The following is an 11,773-nucleotide window of genomic DNA, read 5'->3' on the forward strand; positions in this document are numbered from 1 at the left end:
ACCGTCCGTCTAGCCCTGAGTCCAGCCCGTCCCCAAAGTAAAGTCATCGTCACGGAGGGAGACGGCGTCATCCATTCATTTCTGCCATTCTCCACGGTATGCATGTTTAGAACACATAAATTTTATAAGAATCATTTAAAAATTTCACGAAAATCAGTTATTTTTATAGGAAAAGGTATGAGACTGGAAAAAATCTCCATTCCAAGGGAGCATGTATGTTTTCCCCCCTAAGATGAACTAGGTGAACTTTGTCCAAAGGTATCTTCGTTTAACTTTGGTTTGCTCAGAATTGATTTTTGGATGTTTGACACAAATTTGGAATTTTGGAGTATTAAACATAGACTAATTATAAAACTAATTGCACAGTTTAAGACTAATTTATGAGACGAATCTATTAAGCCTAATTAGTTCATGATTTGATAATGTAGTGTTATAGTAAACATGTGTAATGATGGATTAATTAGTCTTAATAGATTCGTCTCGCGAATTAGTCACGGCTTCTGTAATTAGTTTTAGGGTCTATCTACTGCACACTCGGGTGATTTATGGCCTCCTATCACCCGAGTGAGCCATAGCTAAAAATCACTCGATTCTGCAAAGAAGACAGAGTCGAGTGATTTAAAGCCATCAATCACTCTATTTGCAAAAACCACAAAGATCCAAATCCAATGGACCAGATAAAAAACAAATCAACAGATTATTTTTTATGAAATGCAAATTGAATAAATTCAAAAGAAAAAACAGATAAAACATACAAATTGCAAATAAAAATAAAAGAAAAATTACCAGATCAGTTCTATGGAAGGCAAAATTGGAAGAAATTCAAATATAACAGGAAGAAATACAAATTCCAGAATACAGATTTACAAAAATGATCAAACTAAAAGCAAATTACATCAACAAACACATAAGTTTACACCCAAATCAGAATAATAAAATATGCTCCAGTAAGATGTAATCTGCAACTAGGAGCACGAGGAAGTGGTTGTGGTCGATGAGGACTAGGCCACAGGCGCCGTACTCCATGCCGCTGTCACCGCCGGCGACGCCAAGGAGAGGGGAGGAGAAGGAGAGGGGTTGCGGTTACCTGCCCCTGCCGGGCCTCTCCGCGCCCACGTTGCTCCTGCCATGCGGGACGGCGCTGGTCCTCCTCCGGCGGGATGGCAGGGCGCAAGGCGCGTGGCATGGTGGCGCCAGGACGGCAGGGGCATGCAGTGCGGCATCCGCGGCGAGGTAGGCGAGGCGGTGGTGCGGTGGGGAAGAAGTTGTGGTCTAGGAGAGAGGCATAGTCACCGCGTGTTTAGTTGGGTGAATTAGGAAATTTTGGCTACTGTAGCACTTTCGTTTTTATTTGACAACTAGTGTTCAATCATGGACTAATTAGGCTCAAAACGTTCGTCTCGCAATTTTCAACCAAACTGTGCAATTAGTTTTTTTTTCGTCTACATTTAATGCTCCATGCACGTATCGCAAGATTCGATGTGATGGGTACTGTAGCACTTTTGGGGATTTTGGGTAGCAACTGAACACGCGCTCAGATAAGATTGAGGAACTACGGCTCCCTAGAGCCCGCCACCGGTCGGTTGCTGTGTTGCCACGCTTCATCTGTATCGTGGAAGCGTCATCCGATGGCTAGGAAAATCGAGTGACGGGATGCCTAGAATCACTCAAGAGAGCCATAGATTTAGCGTAGTTTTGTGATTAGTATCGAACACCTGATGTACACCTCATATGCTACCTCATAAACTTTAGTCACGGAGTCCAAACGCCATGGTGGGGAATTTTGATCTTGCTTTTCTGTCCAACAAAACAGAAGGAAATAAGGAATGGAAGAAGGCATCGTGGATTCGGCTGACTGGCCAATCCCAAGCAGCACCACAAAACAGATAAGACGGATAAACACACAGCCACGTATGTAGCCTAGACGGAAACAGAAACAAGCAGCTCTGAAACTGAAACTCACGGCCATGGCCATCCTGGGCGCCCTCAAGCTCGGCCCGTCTCCACCCGCCCTCGCCGGCGCCGCGCCACCGTCGACGTCGACGCCCGCGCGCTCCTCGGTGCACTTCCACCTCGCCAATGCCGGCGCCGCCGCGCTCGTCGCCGCCTCGCTCTTCGTCGCCGACCCCGCCGTGGCATTCATTGTCCGCCCGCCGTTTACTTACCCTGCCTTGTTTCTGCTGTCCTCCCAAGTTCTTGCGAAATCGGGGGTGACGCGGGAATTGTGGCTGCAGGGAGGAGGCCCGTACGGGAAGCAGGTGACGCGGGGGCAGGACCTCACCGGCAAGGACTTCAGCGGCCTGACGCTCGTCAAGCAGGACTTCAAGACGGTACTGGACATCTCACCTTTCCTTGTGTTGTGCAATTTTCTCACAATTGATATCGCGTGCTTCTCGATTTGAAGAAGCCTAGCTAGAAACGCGTCAAATCTTCGAAGTTCTATGTATATGCAGAAATGGCATGCCGTTTGTCAGGGTCTTGCTCATGCTTGTTGATTCTTGATGTTCTTGATGACGCAGTCTATACTGAGGCAGGCGAACTTCAAAGGCGCGAACCTGCTCGGCGCGAGCTTCTTCGATGCAGACCTCACAAGTATTGAATTTGCTCGCTATCTTCGATGATTCCAGTTCTTCCTTCTCAGTGGAAAATTTGTGACTTGGTTTTCGCTGTGTGGCTTACTGGATATGTTTGCCGGCCGACGAATTCAGGCGCTGATCTCTCTGATGCTGATCTTAGAGGCGCCGATTTCTCGCTGGCGAATTTAACAAAGGTAAAATGATCAGCGTTGCACATTATTTCGGTTCAGTTTCATCAAGATTCAAGCACGCTTGTGCACGCGCCCGTATACTGTTCTGTTCAAAATGCCTGACAAGTACCACATCCCCATCCAAAACGTTCAGCCATCGTTAAATCAGACATTTATATTTGGGCCCATTTTGTTCATGCTCCTCTCTTTGCTTATTTTTTAATGAAACAAATCCCTTCATGTTTGTCACCTCTGATTGAACTATCCGTCCATAGATATCACCATGGTGATTCGTTTTTCAACACGCTTGTGATTGGTTTTTTGCCTCATTTCATTTTGCAGACAAACTTATCAAATGCCAACTTGGAAGGGGCACTTGTCACCGGAAACACTTCTTTCAAAGGTGCCAACATAACTGGGGCAGGCAAGTGATTTCTGCATATCACTCTGATAGTCATCTATTGCTGCAACTCAGCAACTGTACCTTGCCCAATTCAAAAGGCTGTCATCAGTAGAGCGGGCACAAGCAAATTTCCATTCCCCTTTGAAAAATCAAAATGAACAAAAGTAGGCAAAGCTCAAACTGGATAAATGGCTTGTTCTTTGACATGATCACATAAGCAATAGTGTCACCGTGGACCATTTTCTTCAACTTGCAGATTTTACCGATGTCCCGCTGCGAGACGATCAACGGGAATACCTCTGCAAAATCGCTGACGGGTAAGAACACAACGCATTGATGGCCATTCAGTCTAGTCTAGTAATATGTTTGCTGATCTCGTCGTTTGTCGACCAGAGTGAATTCAACCACTGGGAACCCCACAAAGGAGACTCTGTTCTGCAGCTGACCGATGGAAGACCCTGTGACTTGTGAGACTTGGAACTTATTCAACGCCTTAATAAACTTGTATCTGATGCTGTAAGCACGTGAGAAATGTAAATTGAGTTATAGAGGAGGATGCTGCCCAGAAATAATAGCTGGTAATTACGTGTAAATCAACGAACAATATTAGTGCGCGTTGTTCTTTATGTGCAAGTGACTTTTTACTTGGTCATATATGGATTAACGGAGGACTCTCAAGTTTCAAACATTGCCACATTGGTACACTGACGAGTGACGAAGCTGTGTTTCTTTTCCTTTCTGTTTAACCGAGGACTCTCAACCTGCAGATATTACACTGTCGCGCTGTCCGTCAATGCACTGTGCTCTCTTGTGCGCAAAAACTTAAAAAGATATGTTCCTTAAAAAAAGAGACATAAACTAGGATGGAACGTTCGCTATTGAAGGCGCTGGATGTCCTGTGCTGTCAGCATTGGTGTAAAACATACTGAATTGTGCAGTCCAAGCAACAAAAACCAAATTAAAAGCCTTTTGACGGCAGGCAGCAAACCAATGCTGTCTGTACACACAGGTATGTAGTGATGCCGAAGCACAGAGCTGGCCAAAGCATGCAATCATTCATCGTAAACAAAGATAGGTCAATTACATTATAATGTAGTGAGTTTCAGCAGCTTGCCTAGTAGTGTAGGACACTGAGCTTCCTAACTGGTATCCTGAAAAATGAGTTCGTTAGTCAGTTCCTTGATGAGTCGGCACATTATAGCATGATGAAACGATAATATTGATGCTTGGTAATAAGGATATATAAATAACTATCATACTTGAACTTAGCAAGTTAGCATGTAGAAACGAACCAGGTGAGCTCAATCTAAAGCTAGCTGAAACATGAGCTCATGTTCCTTATAAGGACTGGGTCAAATATTATATCGAAGTTACAACACGATACTCATAAATCTATATTACATTTGAATTCAACATGTAACCAACATGCTATCCATTTGCGGGATTAACATTGCCTACCCACACACACAAAAAATGCCAGCATTGTGCTATCTTCTCCCCTTGGCTCTATGTATTTGTGTCGGAGATGTAATGGAAATAACCCAATCCAGATCAGATCTGACTGCCAGGACGCCTGCAGCTGCGTATTTCACCGCATAGAGGCAATGGTTTTTCTTTAGCCCTGTCCCCAAAATCCACTCCCATGGGGATTCAAAACTCAAAACCAGGCCTCCTGGGTTTAGGTTGCTTAGAAAACCATGTAGTGTGATGCTATTACAAGCATGCATGCACACCCAAAAGCTTTTCTCCTAAAATGCCCACCAACGATGCAAAGGTTTCTAAAGAATCAATTGGCATGAATGGGTTTAAACCTGTGATGGTATTGCATTGTGCCACACTAATAGCAACCTGTACCTACCATGATTGAGGCCTGACATGGTACTACTACCAACACTACCAAATAAAAGAAAATAAAATAGATTTGCTGCACATGAACCTATTCTGGATTGCAACACTGGCTACTGGAAAGGCTGAACATAAATGTAACACCCCAGGCTCGGCACACAGCCCAGGCCCACTCTGCCGAGTGGCGGGCCCCCCACCTACGTAGCAACCCGCTTGCGCTTTCGTCCTCGCTTCACGCAAAACGGTTAACCGAAGGTTACTACGCGTCCTTGGCCTGGCTATTTAAGCTGGTTCGGCGAACTCAGAATTCCCGCAGCTACAGTAACTCGGCGCTTCAGCCCATCCCCAATTCATCGCTACAGCTACAGTAGCCCCCGCCCAACCGCAATTCGGCCCATGAGCTGAGTCTCACAATAAAGCAATCCTTTAAGCAAGATTGGTCAGTGTTACTTCCCCTGTTTGCTAATTTGCTTACGCCTGTGAAGAATTTCAGCACTAGTTCTGTTGTGTATACTTTTAGGGAGTATACTACCTGTTTAATGATGCTGTGATGGAAGTGATATGGGACCTGAAGTATCTCATGAAGTGTTTAGTGCCTGATGAAAGATGAGACCTGGATCATCATGCCATTTTGTCAATGCAGAGATGGTGAGATGAAAGCATGTTGGCTAGGGACAAGGCCATGAGCTCAGAACATGAAAATGCAATGTTGTAAGGATAAGCTTTGTGAATTTCATTAGATTTGCATTACACAGGCATGAGTGTCGAATTGCAATTGAGGCAAAGGGAGACAGTGTGGATTTGATCCGATTTTGATGGGACAGGCTGTTCAGCGCGATGGAGCTGATCCAATAGGTTGGATGATTTATGGTATGGTTGAATATTTAAGCATGGTCACCAATGGACCGGCCCTCCATTTGGTCACGCGCGAATGTGCTGTGGCATATAGGGGCTTAAATAGCCCACGGGTCGTCTGAATTTCCTATCTGTGATCCCCTGGTAATATCAATGTCTAATTCAGGCAACTTGCTGTTTAATTCAGGTGATTTTGTTCATGGATTTGTGTGCAGAAAACCTTTTGATTTCATTCAATTCATTTTTCCCCAGTCTGCATTTTGTTGTGAGCATTGCTTTAGGCTCATCAAACTCAAGTGTAACAGATAAATCATCACCATCTTACAGCACACTTCGAAAATAAACCCCGATTATAGGACTTCTATACGGTTGGGAATTGCATATTGTGACGTTCAGCTTATTGCGGAGGATGAACCTCCTCAGTCCTGACATGACACTCAGCACAGAAAATCCTTTGGAATATAGATTGTTAAGAGGTAAACCATTAAGCACGTGTGGAAATCAAGCAAACATGGGAAACAAGAAACATGATAGCTTCCAGATGTAATGGCAACTTACCGTTATTTTGCAGGTAAATTCCAGCCTTCAGAATTCTCATGCCAAATAAACAATAGCTCTGCAAATCAAGTGCTTGCCGTTGTGGGCTCTGAAAAGGTACTTTATGCCTTGTCCTAAATAACAATGCCTTATAGAACATTATTATATTGTAAAGATGAACTTCCAAATTAATTTTCCTCTGGAAGCTCCCCCATCCAAGGTGTGTATGGAAAAGACCCTTCTATGAATGGTTGGATACCCATAAACGTTCCATAATGTGTTGGGGAGAGGTTGCCTAATTCTTGAACCTTTTGAGGTATTTAAGTGATAGGCCAGTCCTCGGCTCAATCCTTCACTCGAAGACAACCTCCCTGTAAGGGTGAAATCCGAGGAGAGTAATAATATAGCCACCAAAGTCCCTATTGCCCCAACTTTCGGTGTGAATAACATTATCATCGTCCGAGTCCCATTCTTTGGTTTCAACAACATTTTTGTAGTCACAGCCAAATTCAAAATTTTCCTCCATTATCACTTTATCATTACCATCCTGATACTCATCGCGTGATCCAATACATTTAATATCTTGTAAGGTCCAAGGTTTAGGTCTATCAGTTTTCCTATATCTCAAGCAAATACTAGTCTTCAAAACCCACTCCATCTTGCCATATGATTCATCCAGAATATAAACATAATGATCATCCAACGCACAGTACACTCCCTTCTGTGATTTTCTCAGATAAAGATTTGGATCTGGTATCAGCTCAGTATCTACTAGAGGTGGTTTAATTACCTGGTACTTACCATCTAACAGTGATATTCTGCAAGAATCAAATATAACTGAGAAATCTGAATCAATGATAGCAGCATTAAACAACATTTCATGAAAGGAGAAGTTTAAATATTTAAGTGGGGTGGGCAGCTACCTCATAACAAAGTTGGTTTGGCAATGGACATAAAGTGCTCCCCACCAATAGACAGAGTTGTGATAATGATTACTATATGAACCATCCAATCGCATGTCAGCCACAGTCCCTGCAGCCTCCCCTTCTCGAACAAACGACCTCTCCTCCCATTTCTTAGTCCTTGATGAGAACACATGAAGTATGCATGGCGACAGTGGCCACTCTAATTCCTCTGTTGCAGGGTTTAATTTGATCCGGACAGATCTGGCACAAGCAAATGGGATCAGAAAAACCTCATAGTGTGGTGACACTGCAGGATCAAAGACTAGGTGCTCCTTGTGAAAAAAGTTTTCTGTACCCAAATGTGGGCTTGGGAATGGGGGCAATTGCACCCACTGATATGTCGCTGGGTTAACCACATAGTCGTCAAGCAAGAGAAGCCCATTGCAGTGGTCCTAAGTGCTAAAGATATCTCCGGGTGGCAAACAGTCAGATATTGTTGGACCTGTTGAGGAACGCGAGAAGAATTCCGACAAAACTAGGTCATGGAAGTTGATGAAGATGCCAGCCAACGAGAGAGGGAGGAGGTCTGCACGCACTAACCGGCGGGTGTCAATGATTGTGCACCAGGGCTTGCAAACACAGCGAGATGTGGCAAGGAAGCGTGGCGTAAGACGTCGGAGGATATTGGCAAGCACATCTTCTGGTAGCTGGTTCAGCGTGCACTCCACTTCTTCCAACATATCTGAGATGATTCTGATTAGTATGAGGAGCTCCCACTCCCCCGAAGAACTGCGCTTATCTGCAAAGTGAAGGAATATATATATGAATAAGAAAGAAATAAGGAGCCGGGATGTTGTGCCCGTTGTTCAGCAAAATCTGAACACTACAAATTGGCAGTTATCTGTGCTGTAGCAGCTGCTACTGTGCTAGGAGCTCTCAATCCATGATCAATATAAGCTGCAACTTCGTCCAATGAATAATTCGTATAGATCACTATTTACCAAATGCGATTAGCACAAATGCCAAACAGAGAAGATGTTGTAGAATCGTGACCCAACGATTCGATCATGCTAGTCTTGTAAACAATATACTAAGGTAATAAGGCCATGACCCTGAGCAGGATCCGCGACTCACCAGCCGCGTAGAACGGCAGTAGCGGCGCCGGGGAGGGTGGTGGGCGGGTATGGCGGCGGGTACAAGAGAGGCCGACAGGTTAGAGTGGGCGGGATGGAGACGCCGGCAGCCGTGGGAGGTGAAGGACGGGTACGGAGCTAAACCTGGTGCCCGGTCTCGGGAATACGAGGCTGATAGAAGAAACCTCGAGGCCGAGGCTCGTCGCCGACACCGGTAATGCGTCCGGAGACGGAGCCCGTCAGTTGGGACGATGAATCAGATTGGGGATCGAGCCGATCTTTGAACGCACATTAAAATTTTGGTTTTTTTTTATTCGTACTATTACAATTTTACAGAGCCATGCCACTCTAATTCGTCTATTTAGAGATTTATCATTATAATTCCATCGCTCCTTCGTCCATACCATTTTATGTCTTTCGTGTACATAAACTCAGACACGTATACATACGGGAACTCATACTGGCGTTAAGTCTCGTTAAGTCTCCACCTACTCCGTTAGAAATAGCGAGGTGGGCGAGTGGCCTGGGCCGTATGTCTTAGTGTCGGCCTCCTCGTGGGAGGTGCTAGTGTCAGATTGGACGGATAGCGGCCTCTGTCCGATGGTTCCCACCCAATGAATTCCCGCTCAAGGAGCGCGGGAATAATTTTCGGGCACACAGCTAACGCGCGCAAGTTAGCCATCGTGTAGGGACCACCTCACCTACCTCGCATGTAATGACTTTCAACAAATAAAAAAAGTTATAACTACTAAACCAATCATCCAAATTAAATTCCGATTACATCATCGAGTTTCTTGCAATAAATCATTCAAAACAAGGTACCACATGGATATATTTAGATATTTTTTTAACAAACATTTATCTTATGAAGATAGAACATTTTCTATTATTGAGTAGAGACGATGTTCTAGGTTCAAAGAACAATGTTCCGTCTTTATAAAAAAGAATGTTCTCAATTTAGGTTCATGAAATTAATATTATAATATACATACAAATAAAATAAATACATAACATAAATAAAAATAATCAATGTAATAGAAACTCGATCTAGAGCAAAGCATTCTAAAAATAATCAATGTAATAGAAACTCAATCTAGAGCAAAGCATAAGAAAAAAACATGTAATAGAGAAAATTTTAAAAGAATATCACATTGGTACTTTTCAAACATTCTAAAAATATACTATAGAACATCACATATATACTAAATGAACATCACTATATCATAGAACATCACAAAAAACATAATAGAACAACAAATGCATACTACATGAACATCGCAGAAAAATATCATAGAACATCATTATATATATACTACGCGAACATCACATGTATACTACACGAACATCACAAAATACATCGAGAACATCATATCTATACCACGAGAACATATAAAAACATCATAGAATATCACATTTATAACACGTGAACATCGCAAAAAATATTATAGAACATCACATGTATACTACATGAACATAAAAAACATCACAAAATATGACATTATATACCACGTGAACATCAAAAAAAACATCGTATAACATCACATCTATACTATATTAACACAGCATCTCATGGAATATAGAAAATAAAAAACTAAACATAAAAAATAATTAAGTAAGGTAAAATAGAAAAGTATAAATTTAAAAAAAAGAAAAATCACATGAAACGAAAAAAGGAACAAAAATAAAAAAAATAATTGAAGAAAGAAAATAAAAAATTAATAAGAACATGAAAACAAAGAAAATAAAATAAAAGAAACATAAAAATGAAAAATAAAAAGAATAATAAAAATCACATAAAACAAAAAAATATATAAATAAAAATGAAGCACGAAAAGAAAAAAGAAAAAGGGGAAAGAAAAGAAAAGAAAAAGAAAAATAATCTCCTACAACCAAAAATAAAAAAGTGTGGACATTTTTTGGTGTGACATTTATTTTGGTTCATCCGTCTGTCCACGCCTGCGATCCCACGACATCTTCATGATTGAATATTGCCTGTCATATAATAGAGGAATCACGGCAAAATAGGAAGTAAAAAATTATTGTGCTATCCATATACACATTACATGTTTACATGCACCAGCACACATGACAACGAGCAAAATAAAATAGAATTAACACAGAAGAAAAGATAATTAAGACAAAAGGAACCTGAAAGTGCATTTGCCCCCTATGTGAATTTTGGTGTATTGATGATATCCAAATTATGGATTAATGTGATCTTAATGAGATACATTGCAGCTATTAGTCCTATGAAAGAATTAAAGAGTTGATAAAGATAAAATGGTATCCCTCAATTCTTGAAGTTGAAAAGGCGGACGAACTCAAAACGCTCTCCAAAGGTTTTAATTTTGTTTTTGAGTTTAGGATCCATCGCACTATAAAGAAGGATATAAATTTAGTTGGTCTGAGAAAGATAGAGTGCTCAAGTATTATAATTAAATTAAAAGAGAGACACTCTAGCACTCCACGAGCACATAGATTATTTTTCTGTGACTGTCGGTGTCGGAAGTCCCGACGTAAACCGGAACTCCCGACAGTCAGAAGTCACGACTCTTGCCAGAAGTTCTGACTCCCAGTCACTTAGCCTATGCGGTGACTGTGGATGCCAGAAGTCCCGATGTGAGTCGGAACTCCCGACAGTCGAAAGTTCCAACCCAAGTCGGAAGTCCCAACACTGGTGGTTCTACTGGCTGGCTATCTGCACCCGTCGGAAGTCCCGACCCATGTCGGGAGTCCCGACACCTGTTGTGGTGCTGACTGGTTGTTTAACCGTGCACGTCGGAAGTCTTGACGTATGTCGAAAGTTCCAACCGTCGAAAGTCCCAACATTTGCCGATAGTTCTGACACTGACCTGCTCACGCAGACTTCTGACCCTTCATGAATAGTGTTTCTATTAACGTCGGAAGTCCCAAGATCTGCGTCGGAACTTCCGACGTTGATCTGAACGGTTAGATTTTCACTTGGAGTATAAATACCCCTATCTTCACTTCTAACCGTTACGGACTCATTCACAGCTAACCCACTTAGTGCTCAATAGCTCCCAAGCAACTAAAGCACCCCTCTCCTTCCCCCTTTGCTCTAATCTTTGATTCCCTTAGGGTTTTGAGTGAAAGGAGAGTGGATTAAGTGAGAGCATCACTTTGGCAAGCTTAAGCACTTGATTTCTTTGTCAAGCCAGTTGATTTTGCGTCTATTACTCTTGGGGCTTTGCCCCTAGACGGCTAGACGTTGCCCAAGAGCTTCCATCTTGTGGAAGAGCCTTGGAAAGTTTATATCACCCTTCAATTTCTTAGTGGAAAGCTCAAGTGACCTTTGTGGTCGCTTTGAGAGAGACAAGGAGGTGGAAAA

General features: G+C 42.5%; 2 protein-coding genes across 2 annotated transcripts; one reads left to right on the forward strand and one right to left on the reverse strand.

Moving 5' to 3' along the window:
- The first annotated feature begins 1,859 nt into the window (after positions 1-1,859).
- On the forward strand, positions 1,860-3,775 carry LOC136457790 (thylakoid lumenal 15 kDa protein 1, chloroplastic-like). Its single transcript, XM_066457798.1, has 7 exons — positions 1,860-2,144; positions 2,235-2,330; positions 2,520-2,592; positions 2,709-2,770; positions 3,089-3,170; positions 3,406-3,466; positions 3,543-3,775. Exons 1-7 carry the CDS (start codon positions 1,968-1,970, stop codon positions 3,592-3,594), a joined length of 603 nt encoding a protein of 200 aa, XP_066313895.1. The 5' UTR covers positions 1,860-1,967; the 3' UTR covers positions 3,595-3,775.
- Positions 3,776-3,833: 58 nt separating this feature from the next.
- Positions 3,834-8,048, reverse strand: LOC136457789 (uncharacterized). The gene is made up of 4 exons (XM_066457797.1): positions 7,892-8,048; positions 7,310-7,552; positions 6,408-7,204; positions 3,834-4,300 (listed from the first exon to the last, which is right to left on the reverse strand). The coding sequence occupies exons 1-3, from the start codon at positions 8,029-8,031 to the stop codon at positions 6,739-6,741; spliced, it is 849 nt and encodes a 282-aa protein (XP_066313894.1). The 5' UTR covers positions 8,032-8,048; the 3' UTR covers positions 3,834-4,300; positions 6,408-6,738.
- Between the last annotated feature and the right edge of the window lie 3,725 nt (positions 8,049-11,773).

The sequence above is a fragment of the Miscanthus floridulus genome, chromosome 6, assembly GCF_019320115.1.
Source record: "Miscanthus floridulus cultivar M001 chromosome 6, ASM1932011v1, whole genome shotgun sequence".
Lineage (NCBI taxonomy): Eukaryota > Viridiplantae > Streptophyta > Magnoliopsida > Poales > Poaceae > Miscanthus > Miscanthus floridulus.